The following is a 19447-nucleotide window of genomic DNA, read 5'->3' on the forward strand; positions in this document are numbered from 1 at the left end:
CCCGTGTTATATAAACCAGCTGTTAAAACCTTTAGTATTTTCTGTTATATGTATATGATTTTAGCAGATAGTATTAATGTATGTATGGTTTATCAATGTCCCGATAGATTCTGTACATTCCTCTTATCGTTTTTCATATAATCTTCCCCGCACACAAGGCTTTAATAATCTCTGTTGGTATCTATATTTCACGTTCTTCCTCTCGTATACATTAACCCTTCATCCTCCTCTGTATAGTCCCATTCCCGTTCCATTATATATACCCTCTCCTTCAGGTCATCTCGCCGCCTGTATACAGTTCATCTTCGGGTCGTCCGGATAGTTTACTGCAGCGCCCGAGTCGTCCAGCTGCCAGTATGCGGGTCATCCTCGAGGTCGTTCTTGTCGAGTAAAAGGCACATAAGCTTCCCCCGAGTGTTACTTAGCTGGCAGTAAAGACATCACACACGTGGCCCCGGACCCCCCCTGGCCCCAGTGTTCCCGGCGACCTAAATGCCACAGCGATACTTATGCAAATGAAGGAAACGGCTCACGCGCAGTATACACCCCCACCAAGACCCATTCTTTCCCGAGGTAATTATACCCTACTTCTGGATCATACCGGCGCTCAGGATGAAATATTTATGCCCTTTGTCTCACAGCTGACGTTCTAAGGGTGAGGGGGGAAAGGGGGAAGAGGAGGAGGGGGGGAGAGGAGGAGAGGGAGGGGAGAAGAGGAGGAGGACGGAGGAAGAGGAGTAGGAGGGAGAACAGGATGAGGAGAGGGGAGGAATAGGAGTAGAAAGGAGGAGGAGGCAGGGGGTGGGGGGGACGGGTTGGGGTGGATGAGGGGGCGTGGAGGATGAGGTCAGGTTTCCAAGGATGAGCGGAGGCGCGGTGGGAGGGTTGAGGGTTAGAGGTGAGAACTCTTAACCCAGACGAGTCGAGTTGGTGATGGTAATGTGGGAACTGTGGCCAGGCAGAGGCGCTCACCTTCACTACTTAACACTCCTGACACTACACGTCTCTCTCTCTCTCTCTCTCTCTCTCTCTCTCTCTCATTATCTGTGTCTTTCTTTCTCTTGGTTTTGTTCTTATTCCTAAAAGTTCACCACATCTGTCACCAGTTCACTAAGATGTATGAAACAATAATGACTAAATCGAGTTGATTATCAAAACATTTCTGTGTAGGACCGAGGCTCTTCACAACACTACGACGTCAACATTGTATCAAGACCTAAGACGGTGTTTTGGTCTACTGTGCCATGATAATACTTCACTACAGTACTGCCTGTAGGATGTTGGAGAGAGAGAGAGTCCTTGAGGTCTTCAGGCACTGTGATCCCGAGCTGACTCTGGGTAAGGTGATTTGAGTCTTAGTAACATTGTATATGATTAATTGAATGAGTCAGGTAAATCAGTTTTAGTTTTAACGTCGACTGAGTTAATTAATCATAATCTTTCAGTGGTGACTTGGTTCAATAATCTCCTTTGGTCTCTTGTTTATCCATCAATTTACCACGCACGCACGCACGCACGCACACACGCGCGCACACACGCGCGCACACACGCGCGCACACACGCGCGCACACACGCGCGCACACACGCACACACACACACACACACACACACACTCTTGCTCCTTAACCTCCAAGCTCCTTACATCCTCCTCCCCGCCACCGTCTCCTAAATTTCACTTCACCTCAATCTCAGATCCCGGACAGCGGCTACACGAGGTGGCTTGTCTTCCTTAATCAAGTGCTCACACGGAACACCTCGACCACTCACCTCCGCTTAGTGGGACTTTTTAAAACTTATTTATCAGGTTATTTCATCATTATACATTGCTTCATCGTGTATAAGGATACTACTCTCTGATCCTTCGTCCTGCTGTGTCCTTAATGTTCCCTTAAGCCTTCCAGGATCAGCAGGATCTTAGGTCCTCAGCAAGTCATTCCGAGTCCTCCACCACGACCAGGTCATCAGTCCCCACCACGACCAGGTCATCAGCAAGACGGATAGCGGAGCGACAGTTAGCGAGGCGACCTGGCATCATCAACATAACAAAAAGCTAACGCCGCCACGCCCACGCCTCGCCCACGCCTCGCCCACCCCCTCACGCCCCCAAAATCCACACTCAAGACGTGGTAATTTTGACCCCTCGGGCGTCAGTGAAGTACTTGGTGAAGTTCTGAGCTCCTCTGTGTGAGAGAGGACCCCCCCCCCCTCCCCACTTGCTGGAGTCCTGAGGCTATGAAAGGGTCTCGAACACCTTAAGACCCAGACTGGGTGATTATTGAACCTCTGGGAGCTACTGAACAGTGAACACCAAGGTAGGTAATTAGGTTGGTTGGAGCTCACGTGCAGATGTTCAAACTCGTGAACACACTCTGAGCCCTAAGCTGGTGTTCACTCGGTGAGTCGGTGGATATTGAGCACCCAGGAGGTTCTAAGCCCCAGTGAGGACAAGTGTTGAGCTCCATACTCAAGGATGAGTTCCAGTCTCGACGCACTTAAGATCCTGAGACCATGATGTAATCTGCATGTTGGCAGGGAGTGTGGGCGGGTACCGTGTAGTGAACAACCCGCACCCTCCACTCCTTCCCACGCCCTACCTCCCTCCCACAGTATTTTCCTCCTACAATCCACCTCACCCACTACATCCCTTCCACATTCCTTTCCACTACCACCTCCCATGTACAGTGCCTCTCCACGGGTCGCCCCTACCACCACTACCCTCACCTACTATCACCACCACTACCCTCCCCTATCACCACCACTACCTTCCCCTATCACCACCACTACCTTCCCCTATCACCACCTCACCCTCCCCTCCCTTCCCTATACTACCCTCCCTATCACCACCACTACCCTCTCTCCCTATCACCACCACTACCTCCCCTCACTCTCTCCCACTACCTTCACTCTCCCTATCACCACCACTACCCTCCCCTAACACCACCTCCTCTCCACCTCACCCCCACACATCCCAGTACACACCACCAGACAGCGACGAATGAGAGATAAGAAATACCGAGAGGCAGGGAGGAATGACTATCAGGAGAGAAGTCTGGTCGCTTGTAGACATGGCTACAACAACGGAGGGTTACAGGCTCTCGAGTTTGTGATGTTGGACAAAAAAAAATAGGATTACCAGAAGATTAGCCCCCCACCCCCCCACCCCCATACCCCCCCCACCCCCCCCACCCCCCTCCCACCGAGCTTACCTGATGATTAAACACCTTAACGTTACCTGGGAGGGTTTGGTTTGGTTTTGGTTAGGTTAGGTTCGGCAGTACTATAGAGCCTTACTGATAGGGGGTGGGGGAAGGGCTGATGCCTCATTGCATAATAAATATCCTCAAGCATATAATAGTAAACAATGCTCATAAATTAAAACAATAAATTTAACTCTTTTATCATTGTCAGAGAACGAAAGAGAAAAGAAAGAGAGAGAGAGAGAGAAAGAGAGACCCTCACCGTACACAATATATCACAACTGAATAATGAAGTCACGTATAATGTGTTTTCTACCAACCTGTACCAGACAGCAGTAAATATCTCGTCATATATGAATTATACAGCATTACGAGAGAGATACACCCCACCCACCCTACTGCCCACCCTACCGCCCACCCTACCCCCCCTCTGACGCCCATCCTACCCACAACATCATCCACCCTACCCTCCACACCGCCTATCCTATCCATCCCGCCGCCCACCCAACACCCGTAGACATCCTGACATCTGTGAAGTGTAAGGATGAGGGATGGGTTGGGTTAGGTGGAGGATGAGGGTGGAGGATGAGGGTGGAGGATGAGGGTGGAGGATGAGGGTGGAGGATAAGGGTGGAGGATGAGGGTGGAGGGTAAGGGCTGATGGCGTATGTGAGGGTGGAGGGTAGAGCGTGAGGAGTGGGGAAGCCTCACATGGGCGGCGCCCCTGGGTGACGGGCGGGGTGGGTTGCCTCCTGACGGTATCACCTCTCAGAATCGACAGTGATGGAAGGCCGGTTGAGGTGATGCTTCTCCCGGCCCATCATTATATAAATATACCTCACTGTACTTCACCATCCCGGCCCTAACCTACACCCATAACTGCCACCATCATCACCACTATCACCATCATAAGGACAATCAATCATCATCACCATCATTACCCTCACCACTATCATCAAAATCACCACCATAATTACCATCAATCATCATCACCATCATCACCACTATTACCACCATCACTTGGGAATAATCATCACGGCAGGTAAACCCGACCAATTTGGACACAATCACCAGCAATCAACACCACCTGTGTAAATCACCACGACTCTATCACCAATTTACTAATCACTCTTACTAAATTAACACTGCCATATCACCAGTACTAATCATTATGACTGTTTCACCATGAGCAACACCAATGATTCGGACATAATCACCAGCATCAATCACCTGACCACACCAGCAACACCCTTATCACCAATATCAATCACTGGGGGTAAAATCAACATGACCATGTCACCAAAACGGAGTCAATCCAGTCTTTAATCACCAGGACAGTATCACCAAGAGAAATCATTCCAAGTCAACAGCACCAAATCGAACCAATCACTCGAGCTCACATCACCACACTCATACTCATATCACCACACTCAAGCTCATATCACCACACTTATACTCATATCACCACACTCAAGCTCATATCACCACACTCATCTCATATCACCACACTCAAGCTCATATCACCACACTCAGCTCATATCACCACACTCATCTCATATCACCACACTCATCTCATATCACCACACTCAAGCTCATATCACCAGGACCAATAAGAACCAGATCCAAACACCAAGTTGTTTTACTCACCAGCTATCTCCAGCGTGGCGTTCCTGCTGGTGACCTTCCCGACGGAGTTAGAGGCGACGCACCAATACACCCCAGCATCGTTGTCCTTCTTCGTGTGCAGCACCTTCAGGAAGAACAAGCCTCCTGTGTCCAGCTGTACGTGACGCCCTTTGTGTAGGCTGTAGGAGAGGTGAGTAGAGTCAGGGGATGAACGTGTGAGGAAGAGAATGATAAACACTGATTCCTTTGAAGGCAGAAGATGAAGAACATAAGAACGTAAAAAAAAGAGAGAGAATACGTAATAGGTCAAGATAATAAAGAGTAAATGAATAGAAAATAATAATAGGAAAGTGTGAAAGAGGGAGATGATTAAATGGGAAATAAAGGTAAATTGACAAATAATATATAGAGAAGCTGGGGAGAGAGAGAGAGAGAGAGAGGGAGAGAGAGAGAGAGAGAGAGGGAGAGAGAGAGAGAGAGAGAGAGAGAGAGATATATACATCCACTATAGCCAAAACACACAATGTGAATTCATCGACCAATTAACCGTTTATTAACAAATATAAGCAATTCTCCCAAATTTTCCCCATTAACAATCTAAAAAAATAGCATCATAATCATATCTCCCTCAATATTAAAGTCTCATTAACTAATAAGCCTCAGGTAAGGTACTAAATCACCAGGTGTTACAGGTAGACTCACTCGAAAGGTTGGCCATCCTTGTACCAGGTGATGTCCGGTTCAGGTCTGCCTACAGCATGACAGTTGAGGGTCGCTGGCTCGTTCTTCGGCACCAGAAGGTCAGCTGGGTGTTCCGTGATCTCCGGTGACCGATATTGACCTGAAACAAAGAAGATATAAAGTTTAGTTACAGGTACAGTTAATTAAAAACAAATATATACAAGAACAGGAAAATACAATAAAAATAGGTCTTTTCAAACGGGGCGGTGTGTTGGTTGTGGGTGGGGCGGTGTGTTGGTTGTGGGTGGGGCGGTGTGTTGGTTGTGGTGTGTGTGTGGTGGGTGGGGCGGTGTGTTGGTTGTGGGTGGGGCGGTGTGTTGGTTGTGGGTGGGGCGGTGTGTTGGTTGTGGGTGGGGCAGTGTGTGGTGGTTGTGGGTGGGGGCGGTGTGTTGGTTGTGGGTGGGGCGGTGTGTGTTTGGCGGTGTGTTGGTTGTGGGTGGGGCGGTGTGTTGGTTGTAGTGTGTTGGTTGTGGGTGGGGCAGGTGTGTTGGTTGTGGGTGGGGTGTGGTGTGTTGGTTGTGGGTGGGGCGTGTGTTGGTTGTGGGTGGGGCGGTGTGTTGGTTGTGGGTGGGGCTGTGTGTTGGTGTGGGGTGGGGCGGTGTGTTGGTTGTGGGTGGGGCGGTGTGTTGTGCGGTGTGTTGTGGTTGTGGGTGGGGCGGGTGTGTGTTGGTGTGTTGGGTGGGTGGGGTGGTGTGGTTGTGGGTGGGGCTGGCTTTGGTGTGGGGTGTGCTGGTTGTGTTGTGGTTGGGGCGGTGTGTTGGTTGTGGGTGGGGTAGCGTGTGTGGTTGTGGGTGGGGCGGGTGTGGTTGTGTGGTGTGGGCGGTGTGTTGGTTGTGGGTGGGGCAGTGTGTTGGTTGTGTGGGGCGGGTGTTGGTTGTGGGTGGGGTGCTGCGGGTGTGGTTGTGTGGTGCGGTGTGTTGGTTGTGGTGTGGGTGTGGGTGTTGGGTGGGGTGTGTTGGTTGTGGGGGGCAGTGTTGGTTGTGGGGGGGCAGTGTGTGTTGGTGTGTGGGCTGTGGGTGGGGCGGTGTGTTGGTGTGGGTGGGGCGGTGTGTTGGTTGTGTGTGTGGGGTGGTGTGTTGGTCGGGGTGGGCAGTGTGTGTGTGTGTTGGTGTGTGGTGTAGGGGGTGGGGCGGTGTGTTGTTGGTTGTGGGTGGGCGGTGTGTTGGTTGTGGGTGGGGCGTGTGTTGGTTGTGGGTGGGGGTGTGTTGTGTGGGTGGGTGGTGTGTTGGTGGGTGGGGTGGTGTGTGTTGGTGTGTGGGGCGAGTGGTGTGTTGGTTGTGGGTGGGGTGGTGTGTTGGTTGTGGGTGGGGTGTGTGTGGCAGTTATGTGTGTTTGTGTGTGTGTTTGGGGCGGTGTGTTGGGGTGGTGTGGTGGTGGTGTGGGTTGTGGGTGGGGTGGTGTATGTGCGGTGTGTTGGGCGGTGGTGGTGTGGTGTGTGAGTGGGCGGTGTTGTTGTGGGTGGGCAGTGTGTTGTGGGTGGTGTGTGGGTGTGGGTTGTGTTGTTATGGGTGTGTGTGGGTTGTGGGTGGGGCGGTTGTGTGGGTGGTGTGTTGGTGGGGCGGTGTAGTGTGTTGGTTGTGGAGTGGGGGTGGGGCGGTGTGTTGGTTGTGGGTGGGGCGGTGTGTTGGTTGTGGGGTGTGGGCGGTGTGTTGGTTGTGGGTGGGGCGGTGTGTTGGTTGTGGGTGGGGCAGTGTGTTGGTTGTGGGTGGGGGGGCGGTGTGTGTTGGTTGTGGGTGGGGGCGGTGTGTTGGTTGTGGGTGGGGCGGTTGTGTTGGTTGTTGGGTGGGGCAGTGTGTTGGTTGTGGGTGGGGCGGTGTGTTGTGTTGTGGGTGTGGGCTGGTGTGTTGGTTGTGGGTGGGGGGCGGTGTGTTGTGTTGTGGGTGTGGGCGGTGTGTGGTGTGTGGTTGTGGGTGTGGGTGGGGCGGTGTGTTGGTTGTGGGTAGGGTGTGTGTGTGTTGTGGGTGGGGCGGTGTGTTGTGTGTGGGGCGGTGTGTTGGTTGTGGGGTGGGGCAGTGTGTGTTGTGTTGTGGTTGTGGGGGGGGCGGTGTGTTGGTTGTGTGTGGGTGTGGGTTGTGTGGGTGGGGCAGCGGTGTGTGTGGTTGTGGGTGGGGGGGCGGTGTGTTGGTTATTGTGTGGTTGTGGGTGGGGCGTGTGGGTGGGGCGGTGTGTTGGTTGTGGGTGGGGTGGGGCGGTGTTGGTTGTGTGTGGGGCAGTGTGTTGTGGTGGGGCGGTGTGTTGGTTGTGGGTGGGTGGGGTGTGTGGTGGTTGTGGGTGGGGCGAGCGGTGTGTTGGTTAATGGGTGGGCGGTGTGTTGGTTGTGGTGGGCGGTGTGTTGGTTGTGGAGGTGTGGGCGGTGTGTGTGGTTGTGGGTGGTGGGGCGGTGTGTTGGTTGTGGGTGGGGGGGCAGTGTGTGTGGTTGTGGGTGGGGCGGTGTGTTGTTGGGGTGTGTGGGTGTGGGTGGGGCGGTGTGTTGGTTGTGGGTGGGGCGGTGTGTTGGTTGTGGGTGGGTGTGGGGCGGTGTGTTGTGGGTGGGGCGGTGTGGGTGGGGTAGCGGTGTGTGGTTGGGTGGGGCAGTGTGCGGTGTGGTTGGTGTGTTGGTTGTGGGTGGGGTGGAGCGGTGTGTTGGTTGTGGGTGGGGCGGTGTGTTGGTTGTGGGTGGGGTGGGTGGTGTTGTTGTGGGTTGTGTTGGTGGGGGGTGGTGTGTTGGTTGTGGGTGGGGCGGCGTGTTGGTTGTGGGTGGGGCGGTGTGTTGGTTGTGGGTGGGGCGGAATTGTGGTTGATTATCTCATTACCAAAAAGGTTGAACAATGGCTCCTCTGTAAACACCAATCACCAAAAAGACTTAATCCTGGTAATATTGTTGTATATAAACCATTACACTAGAGTCAGGCAGTATCTAATCTCTTCAGTATTTTATCTGTTTCCGAGTATCAAAATAATAAAAAAGTCTTAAAAAAATATAAAAAAAAGACCTCTGTATCCTAAAAGCTTTAGCCTGTGATATAAAAAATCTGTTTTATACGAATCTGACATTTTGTAACTCACAGGTAAATATATAAATTCAATTTCAACTTCATAAAAAATCAAGACACATTTTTGAGTAGTTTCGGTAAAGCCGGATTTCGTTTGATATTTTAAAGGTCAAATTTAATGTCGAGTGATGGAGATATTTAGAGAGCCGGGCCGGTACACCCCCCCCCACCCCCCGCCCCTGGGACTCGTATTCCACTGATATGTTGAGAGCGCGGGCCAGGTTCCACCCAGGGCCAGGTTCCCCCCAGGGCCACTTTCCCCCAAGGGCCCCTAAATACCTCTGGGATGGCGGGCAATAGGTAAACAGGGCGAGACACAAGCCGCCAGGTGGAGACCATTAAGTGACTCACTTGAGTCGCCACCACCACTACCGCCGCCGCCATCACTACCGCCGCCACCACCACTGCCACCACCGTCGCCCTACCACCACCGCCGCCACCACCACCGCCAGCACCACTTCTGCCACCGCCGCCGCCATCACTACCGCCACCACCTCCACTACCGCCGCCACAAATATCAACTTCACAAAAATGCAACAAAACACTCCGGTTAAAAAAGCCAGACGTCTGCAAGTTCATCCTCACAGGTAAGAAGAGGAGCAACACAAGGCCCAGTTGCATGGCCATTAGCGGTGATAAACATAACAATAGCTGTTACAAATTGACTCTTAGGCAACAATGGGCGCGACAACCTTCCCGACCCGCAGTATGAACAATAAGCGCTGAGTAAACACTATTAACTCCCGGCAGAGTTTTGTGTGACCACCTCCGCCTGGCTAACACACTACCGCCTGGCCAACACACTACCGCCTTTACGTATTCCCATTAAATGACTTGTTTGTTGTCTTGCTTTTTACTTTATAACGGCATTTAGCGTCAATTCCTGAAGATTAAAGTGTCGGAGGAGGCTTGAGGCTATTTACCGCACACACACATGCGCGCTGCCTTCCTCACCTCCCCTCCCCGCCCAGGAAACACTACACTATTTTCGTTTAACATTTTTACTGGCGACGCTTCCTGCCCAGTAATTTACTAGTTCCTCTTGTGCCTCTCCTCTGTGTACACCAACAAGTATTTGGCAACAACATCCACTGAACACATTCATTTAGATCCCTGTACCTATAGTCATATGTATATATAAAGACAGAGATATCAGGTTACAGACTTAAGACACGCATACTAGTACTCGCTCATCATACTCGACACACTACGAGTACATTACAGACACTATCATGGCCACCCCAGGATATGATAACAAATTAAGTTATCTCAGTCTTAATCCTTACCTTACTTACGTCCTTCAAGAGTTAATTAATCAGGTAACTCCTCCCAGGTAACGTGACCGACCGTGTTCCAACTCAAGAGGCCACAACACTGTATATTTGACGGTGTAGAAGGACTCAGGTAGTACGGAAATAATACTGGAATCCATTGTTAGTTTCTCCATCTCTCATAAACACGTTGGCTTTACAGGGTCTCTCATGAAGCGAAAATTCGTCTGTGTCCAAAACGCTGCATGGTACGTCAGCAGGTAACTTCTGCTTCCGCTCTGACTCTTTCTTTACCTGGTAACCTGAGAAGGAAGAGGTCAGCTACCTATGGTGTGTGGGGCCCGGCTGTAGTACCTCCCACCCCCTAAAATTATATAACTGGTTGTCTTTCCGAAACTTTTTTCTTTGCTGGATAACACACCTGGAAATTATTTAGAGCTAGTTATATATATTTCAACAGTTGTTTTGTGTTTAAGTTTAACAGAGTACGAGCTTAAAGAGTTTTGTTACTAAATACGAGAAATATAATATTACAACAACATTTATTTATTAAACTTGAAATATTGTAACAAAAAATATGTCATTTCCTTTTACACAATATGTTTTATTTCTCAAAATAACTAAAGTAGAAGTTAATAATGTTTTGGGCCAGGGATATTATTATTATTATTATTATGACAGTGAGGTGTAGCTAAGTACACCACCAGCAGAGCATTGTTAGCTTCTGTGCCGCAAAAAATTTTGACGCCAACTAAAACTACCGCCTCCCTTTCTCCCTCCCTCCCTCCCTCCCTCAAACAACAGTTCCCGTGCATATGTTACCTCTTACCTGCCTCTCCCTACCCACCTGCACTCTACCTCCCCTCCCTCCTATCCCCTCTGACCTCCCCCTCCCTCTCAACCCAGCAGCTGCAGTCCTCTCCCTCCCACCCATCTCTCTCTCCCCGACCCCTCCCTCTTTCCTAACCTTGGTAAGAGGCTTCAACATTAAGCTGCTTCAGAGGGCTTCTTGGGCTTCTCTTAATTACTACCGGCCATGTGATAGCCCCCCCGCCACACCTGCTGCCCCCCCCTACCTCCCCTCCTCTCTCTTCTTCATCTCCCACCTGCATCATCATCCTCTCTCTCTCTCTCTCTCTCTCTCTCTCTCTCTCTCTCTCTCTCTCCAGTCGATCATGTTGCCCTCCTAACTCCCCTCCATATTTCCCTCCAATGCCCTCCACTGCCCTCCACCTTCTCATTCAATTCTCCTTCTCCCTCCATTCGCCTCAGGATTACCTTTACTGAGTCCTTAGTTATTATCCTTCCTCTGTGTTCACCCTTCCAACCTATTGTCTTCCTCCTCCTCTTCTTTTTTTCTTTATTTCTTTGTTTCTTGTTCTTGTCCCTCAGCCTCCGTCACATCCCACTGCAACCATCAGTTCTCACCCTCGTTCCCTCTCACCTCTCAGGTCCCCCTCAAACACCCCAGGTCCTCTTCCAACACCCCAGGTCCTCCTCCAACACCCCAGGTATTCCTCCAATTCCTTAGATCCTCCTCCAACACCCCAGGTCCTCTTCCAACAGCCCAGGTCCTCCTCCAACACCTTAGATCCTCCTCCAACACCTCAGGTCCCCCTCCAACAACCCAGGTACCCTCCAACAACCCAGGTCCTCCTCCAACACCTTAGATTCCCCTCCAACACCCCAGGTCCTCCTCCAACCCCGTAGATACTCCTCCAACACCCAGGTCCTCCAACACCCCAGGCCCTCCTCCAACACGATCCTCCCCCAACACCCCAGGTCCCCCTCCAACCCCCTCAGGTCCTCCTCCACACACCCTGCAGCTACTCAACCCCCCCCAGGACACCAAGAGGGAGGAACCTTTCATCAACTTCCTCACTAGACGACTGAGACAAAAGACTTGCTGACCCTCCATCACACCTCAGTAACTCCCTCCTTCTCCCCCTCCTTCCTTCCTTCTCCTCCCCTCTCTCTCTCGTCCTGTTTCCCTCCTCCTCACCCAAGCCTACCCCTCTCTCCCTCTCTCTTCTCTCCTTCCTCCTGCATTCCCTTCCTTCCTCTACTCCTACCCCTCTCTCTCCTCTTCCTCCTCCATGCCTCCTCCCTCCCTCATCCTTCTCCCCTTTCCTCTCCTGCATTCATTACCCTCCCGCACACCTCCTCCTCCTCCTCCTCCACCCACGCACACTCTCACAAACGTCGGTGAGTGCAGCTGCCTGGTGCTTGAGGGTGCAGGGTGGGGCGAGGCGGGGTGGGGCGGGGCGGGGTGGGGCGGGGCGGGGTGGGGTGTGACAGGGGTGAGAACGAGAGAGAGGGGGTGGGAAGTAGGGCGGTGGGTGCTAATTAGATCATTCAAGTTTGATCAATTATTCGTTTTCTATTGACAACTCTTCCACGTCTCAGTCATCAGGATTCAATCTATTACAACTGACAACAATTTCTCCCTTTTATTAATTAACATCTAATGAAAAATGTATCACTAAATTGTTTAAATAAATAGAAAATTAAGTTTGGTCTTGTTAAAACTGTATAAAACACTCGTCTATTACCCGTGCTCAGTAAGGGAAAAAATGACTAATTTAATATAATGAACAAATTTACAAAGTATTTCAATATTGATGAACAAAAAAACTTAAGATTTATTATAAAATTATTGCCATTATCGGGGCTACACACAGACTAGAGTCCGGCATCGTGTGAATAGTTTCTCTTTTACATCATCTCCCTCCCTCACTCTTCCCTCCCCGTCTCTCTCTCTCTCCCTTCCTGCCTCCCTCCCCTCTCTCCCACCCCACTCAACTAGGCTCAGGTTACCCCTCACCCCCCTCACCCCCCCTCACCCTCTCAAAAGGAATCAGTTGGATCAATAAGGAATTCTTCGCCCTGATTAACCTTGTGCATCAGGACCAACTTGTGTTCGTAAATACCAATCTTGATGTGTCAACAGAACGTGATATTGACCTGATGTGAACTTGGCTTCCCGACCTCTACCGACCTTTGAGGCAGCCACCCACCACAGGTAAACGTGGCTCTCATTTGAGGTTTCTTCAATAAAAGGAACTTAACTCAAAGGTTAGGTTAGGTTAGTGAAAAATGACGCCACAAAACTCAGTAGGTAAATCGTATACAAATAATGTAACAGTACAGCTAGACGTTACAATGTATGTATGTATGTATGTATGTATGTATGTATGTATGTATGTATGTATGCTTGCCTTAATATTTTCGTTATGTTTCTCCGTATCTTCGTTAGTCTCATGCTGTCACATCACCTGTAGTTGTTATCAGAGACAAGTGTTGGCCACGAGCTCATTAACCAACACTCAGTGCCACCCCTCTATGCGGGACACCATCATCAGTGCCACCCCCTCTATGGACGTCATCAGTGCTATAGACACCATCATCAGTATACACGTCATCAGTGCCACTATACGGGACGTCATCAGTGCCCTCTATACGGGACACCATCATCAGTGACGGGTCATCAGTGCCACCCCTCTATACGGGACGTCATCAGTGCCACCTCTATGCCATCATCACACTCTATACGGGACACCATCATCACCTCTATACGGGACACCATCATCAGTACCACCCTCTATACGGGACGTACGGACGTCATCATGCCACCCTCTATACGGGACGTCATCCCTCTCTATACAGGACACCATCATCAGTGGGACGTCATCAATGCCACCCCCTATACGGGACACCATCATCAGCCACCCCTCTATACGGGACACCATCAGTGCCACCTCTATACGGGACACCATCATCAGTGCCACCTATCCATCAGTGCGACCTCTCTATACAGGACACCATCATCAGTGCCACCCCTCTATACGTCATCAGTGCCACCTCTCTATACGACACCATCATCAGTGTACGGGACGTCATCACACCCTCACGGACACCATCATCAGTACCACCCCTATACGGACGTCATCATGCCACCTCTATACGGACGTCATCAGTGCCCTATACGGGACGTCAGTGCGACCTCTCTATACAGGACACCATCATCAGTGCCACCCCTCTATACGGGACGTCATCATGCCACCCCTCTATACGGGACGTCATCAGTCTTATACGGGACGTCATCAGTACCACCCCTCTATACCATCAACGTCGAATACCTGTCAGCCATTCTTTACTTTTTTCTGTTTTATTATATTTGTCTTTTTACGTTTTTATTATTATTTTTTTTTTATTTAAGTATTTGTTATTATTGGGTTCCTCTTCTGTTTCTCTCTCTCTCTCTCTCTCTCTAATCACTTATTTTATCTCTTCCTACACTCCTTCCTTCGCCCTCCACTGTTAGCCTCCCCTCGACCGTCAGCCCTCACCTCGACCGTCAGCCCTCACCCTCGACTGTCAGCCCTCCCTCGACCGTCAACCTCACCTCGACCGTCAGCCCTCGACACACTATGGTTGACGACGACGTTGATTACCCACTCGTATATATCCTCAGGTTCGATATTTAAGCTCAAAGGAGAGGGCGGGGTGGAGAAAGGGAGGGTTTGGAGGTGGGAGGTGGGGGGGTGGGGGGCTTGTTGAAGGCCGTCCCTGCCCCTCCTACGCCGCCCCCAGCACCAGGTATTGTCTTGGACTTGGCTTCATCAGGGTACATCAGTCATTGCTGAGGGGGGGGAAGAGAAGGAGGTGACATGAGTACAAGGGGAGGAGGAAGGGAGGAAGGAGGAAGAGAAAGGGGAGGAGGAGAGGACGAGAAAGGAGTAAATAGGGAAATACTTGGAAAATTAGACGAGATGGTCTATCGAGAACAATTGTGAGACGAGGGGAAGAGGAGGAACAATTGGTAGATGAGAATGGGAGAACTCGGGAGATAATGACGTATAACACAACATGATGATGGCCGCCGGGAGGGGGTGATGGGTGGGTCCCTCTCTGGCTTCCTAACTTTTATTATTTACTCTTGAGTGTATTTACATCATCGAGTGACCGAGTGTATCTCTTGCCTACACGCTGCTACAAACACTGACCGTCACTCCTGCCATACACAAAACAGGGGGAGAAAATATCATGAGTTAATATGTACAGGGCTGCCACCACCTAGCCTCTGTATGGACGCCGACAAGCAAGACAGCTGGGTGGGGGTGATAGAACAGCTTTCATGGGTTGTAGGTAGTGATGAAAATGTGGGTCCCATAGAGAGTGTGGGATACAGCACACAGTATATTAAGCCTTTGGTATACAAGGAGGCTACATGGCTGGTACTGCTCTCTATTGCCTTCACTTCCCCAGCTTGTAAACACAGGTACCCATTTATACCTGGGTGAACTGGGAGAGCCAAGGGATCGAACCAAGTACAAGTGGCGAGTGTCGTATCATCTCGCCCACTTGTACTGGCAGACGAGCTATATTAGTCCGAGTAGTAGTAAGAAAACAGTAATAGTAACAGAAAACGATTTAACAGGAGCCACTGACGCAGAATAACAGTAATGATAACACCTGTTGTAAATTTACTAGACAATAATGTAAAAAAAAAAAACACTGTTTGTATGTGTAAAAAATAAACAAACTTCACAAGAATTCACTGTATGGACAATCTACCTCACCTGTGCTCGGGTTGATTAAATGAGAGACAGGTGTGGATGTTGTTACTATACTGTCCCTTATCTACAAAATACCTGAGAAAGATAAAACTACTACTTGTTGCCGTCACTCTACCAGAAAAGTGTGAGAGCTGTTCCTGGGTCGTTTTAACTGATAATAACAATAACACAAGGAGGTTTAATCTCTTGGTTTAATCTTTTGGTTTAATCCCTCCAGTACAAAGCTTAAAGTGTCAAAGTATCATCCAGTAATTAGTGACACTTCTCTTCACTACAAGTTTGTTAACAATCATCACAACCTAACCTAACCTATAATGAATTTTATATAACGAAATATATCTTGTGTGTGTGTGTGTGTGTGTGTGTGTGTGTGTGTGTGTGTGTGTGTGTGTGTGATTCAATTAACAGCAAAATAATTAAAACTGGATATGATCAAACGCTCAGTCTCTACCCTTTAACATAAAACTACCATCGGTACAAAGAGAGTCACCATATTGTCAGGTAAAAAAAAAGTGAACATTTTCTCTTTTTTTCTATTTTCTTCTTATAGCATAAATCGCATCGTTGAGTTGGCAAATGACACACACAAAAAAAGTTTGTCGGAATTGTTTTTGTTCCGTGCGTGTGGTGTTAGTGCGGCGGGGGGGGAGGGGAGGAGGAGTGGGGAGGGGAGGGGGATAGGGGAGGAGGAGGGGGAGTGGTAAGAGATGGGGATGGAGGATGGGGAGGAAAAGTACATATGGATTGTGGGATGGAAGAGGAAGAGGAATAGGAAGAGACTAGGGCGAGAAAGGAAGAGGAATAAGAGGGATGAAGAGAAAGGAGAGGTTAATAGGAAGGAAGAGTTAGGAGAGAATGAAAGAAGGAGAAACTAAGAGAGATGAGGAGAAGAGGAAAGGGGGAAAAGTATGTTTATATTCCTCTCCCACACACTGCCTCCCTCACACCTCCACACACCTACACCACACCTGCATCACACCTGCTACACTAACACTCATCCCTCAACCACTAATGAGAACTACAGAACGCGACACCAGACCAACCAAACCTTATCACAACCACCACTAATAATCTCTTCCATAACCCGTATATATACAAAAAAACACAACAACAACAACAACTAGTCAAGGATCCAGTTCATTGAAGATCAAACGCTGACCTTAAAAAAAAAAGATAAATAGATAGAACGTAAAAGGAGGGAAAAAAAGGGAGAACGAGAGGAAAAACAGCGCAAAGAACGTGTCTCGGGAGTGTTTTCTTTCCCTTGTCGATAAGAAGGAGGTCTTAAAACAATGGGAGGGGCAGGGGTGGGGGGGGGTGTGAGGGAGGGGTGAGAAGGGAGGGTATAGAGAGGGAGAGGAGGGGAGAAAGGAGAAAGAGAGGAGACACACCACGCCAATTGTTACACTAAGCTTTTTCCAAAGCACAAATATTGGAGCAGAGACTTCACATTGACGGACACACCCTCTGCTCGCTGTGACGCTGGTGGGAGCCTGGTGACGCTGGTGGAGGCTTGGTGACGCTGGTGGAGGGCCTGTTGACGCTGGTGGAGGCTTGGTGACGCTGGTGGAGGGCCTGGTGACGCTCGTGGAGGGCTTGGTGACGCTGGTGGAGGCCTGGTGACGCTATTGGTGGGCCTTGTGACGCTATTGGTGGGTCCTGGTGACGCTGGTGGAGGGCCTGGTGGCGCTGGTGGAGGGCCTGGTGACGCTGGTGGAGGCCTGGTGACGCTGTTGGGTGGGCCTGGTGACGCTGGTGGAGGGGCTTGGTGATGCTGACAGCCTTGATGACGCCAGTAGGTTTGAAGCAAAGGAAGGTTGATGACATTAGAGGTGTGGGGATGGTGACGCGAGGAGAAGTGATTGAGAAGGGCTGTTAAATGGTGAGGATAATGGTGACGACTGCTCCGTGGAGAGTGAGAAAAAAAGGGAAAAAAAGGGTCGATGGTACGGAAATGAAATGGTGATGGAGGTGGAGGGGGGAGACGAGGAGTGATGATAACACTAAGAGTTGTGTGGAGAGAGAATGTATGAGGATGTGGAGATAAGAGAAATAGATGATTAGGATAAGAAAGATAAGAGATAAGACAAGGAATTAACAAGACAGGATAATCACGATGCGTATCCTGACACGTTGACGAAGACGTAGACGGCTGCTGCCATCTGTCGCAATCTTGAAGGGTGGAGGAGGCTTCGTCAGCAGTAAAGGGGAGGAGGACGACCCTCTCTGAACAGCACGACCCTCCTCTACTACGACTACTACACTACCCTGCTGACACAGCTATCGGGGCTTCCCTTATTGTATCCTCTCTCTCTCTCTCTCTCTCTCTCTCTCTCTCTCTCTCTCTCTCTCTCTCTCTCACATCCTGTTCGTCCATCAACCTTACAAGTGAATCATCATCACCAGCAACACATCGATACAACACACGACAGAAACACTCGCCTCTCTCTGGGTACTGTAGTAAGCTTCAACAACCCCTAAGGTCTTTTAAGCGTGTAACAGGATTATTAATTACGTTAATCCATCAACAGTTAAGATTAAGAGAGATACAACATTGTTTACTCTGGGGTATTTACGTCTGTTGAACAATACAGACGTAACTTGATTTAATATTACGTCTTTTGTTGATGACGTTAAAAACAGTTAATCCCGGATGTCGACTTGTAATAGACGTAAATCATTGAACCACAGGAAGACAAGAGACGATATGATGATGTTATTAACCTTTGGATCACATTTGGTTGGTGATAGTTGAGTTTAATAAATAAAACCTCGGTGGTGTTTAGTCTCCCGTGGTGGTAGATTGTGTAATACTTCTGGAGCTCTTGTTGTGGTGGCCTCTGTTGTGTGTGTTCTTGTTTCTGTGTTGTGGTGAGCTATGGAAATTCTCCCTCGGGTCCCTCCTCCTCCCTCGACACACCTACCACCTCTCCATCCTTCTCCCCTCATTACCCCCTGGTCTCTTCTTCTCCCTCCTCTCCCTTACCTCTTCCCCTACACACCCAGACCCTCCATCCACCCCCATCCCCAACACACCCTTCCCCTCCCTCGTGAGAAGCCCTACGCCCTCCATCTTTTAATGAAAATTCATAGTTGAGTGGTTCTTAGTATGTTGGGAAAGAGGGAGCCGCCCCCCCCCCCCATTATCTCCTGCCTCGCTCTCCATCCTCTTCATATTTTCCACGACCCCTCCCTCCACCCCTCCAGGCTCCTTCCTTCCTTCCTCCACACCTCCAAGTCCCTCCCTCCCTCTACAACTCCAAGCCCCTCCCTCCCTATACACCTCCAGGCCTCTCCTCCCTCCACACCACCTCTCACGTACGAAGGAGGGGACTATAGGCTGGTAGAAGAGATGAGGAGGGAACAAGCAGCTGGATAATGGAGGCGCGAACCTGCCTCTTCCCTCCAAATCCTCACCAACTACTCTCTCCTTCCCTTCCATCACGTCCATATCTCCACACCAACACCCCCACCCCTTCCCTTCTTCCTCCTCCACCCCTCCTTTTTTCCTCCTCCTCCTTCACCCCACCCCCCACAAGTTATGCAACACGTAATGATACACACATAAAAGTTCCCGCGATACATTAAACCTTTTACCAATCACACAAGACACGTAATCTACTTAGGAAGGTTATCTTAATGTGCAGAAAAAACGAGAACCAGGAAATGACCAAGGGGGAACTTAAGAGAAACACCGACGGCCTCAAAAACTCTCAAGATATCAGGAACATCTAGTTAAAGATATGTGCAACAGGTGTTAAGAAATATAAAAAAATAGGGAAAAAATGCTGTTACCTATTACAGGAGGAAATAGATCATAAGAGACTCGACTGGAGGACAAAATACAATATTAAGAAGAGGAGGATAATTTGTTTTCATTTTTCCATCGATTTTTTTTATTATTTTATTATACCTGTAGAACGACAACAAGATGCCAGACTCAACAACGACAACAACAACGACGACGACATGTTTCAAATGAGTCTTAGGTATGTGGAGTA

At 49.6% G+C, this 19447-nt stretch overlaps 2 protein-coding genes across 2 annotated transcripts in view; both read right to left on the reverse strand.

Moving 5' to 3' along the window:
- Window positions 1-12563, reverse strand: part of LOC121874140 (protein sax-3-like) — a 40455-nt gene extending 27892 nt beyond the window's left edge. The window contains 3 exon segments of the mRNA XM_042378108.1: window positions 4845-5002; window positions 5526-5664; window positions 12551-12563. Coding sequence (XP_042234042.1) covers window positions 4845-5002; window positions 5526-5664; window positions 12551-12563 — 310 coding nt within the window.
- A 151-nt stretch (window positions 12564-12714) lies between these two features.
- Window positions 12715-17273, reverse strand: LOC121874144. The gene is made up of 2 exons (XM_042378110.1): window positions 16911-17273; window positions 12715-12801 (listed from the first exon to the last, which is right to left on the reverse strand). The coding sequence occupies exons 1-2, from the start codon at window positions 17271-17273 to the stop codon at window positions 12715-12717; spliced, it is 450 nt and encodes a 149-aa protein (XP_042234044.1).
- Between the last annotated feature and the right edge of the window lie 2174 nt (window positions 17274-19447).

This window comes from Homarus americanus, unplaced genomic scaffold (genome assembly GCF_018991925.1).
Source record: "Homarus americanus isolate GMGI-L3 unplaced genomic scaffold, GMGI_Hamer_2.0 scaffold49667, whole genome shotgun sequence".
Taxonomy (NCBI): domain Eukaryota; kingdom Metazoa; phylum Arthropoda; class Malacostraca; order Decapoda; family Nephropidae; genus Homarus; species Homarus americanus.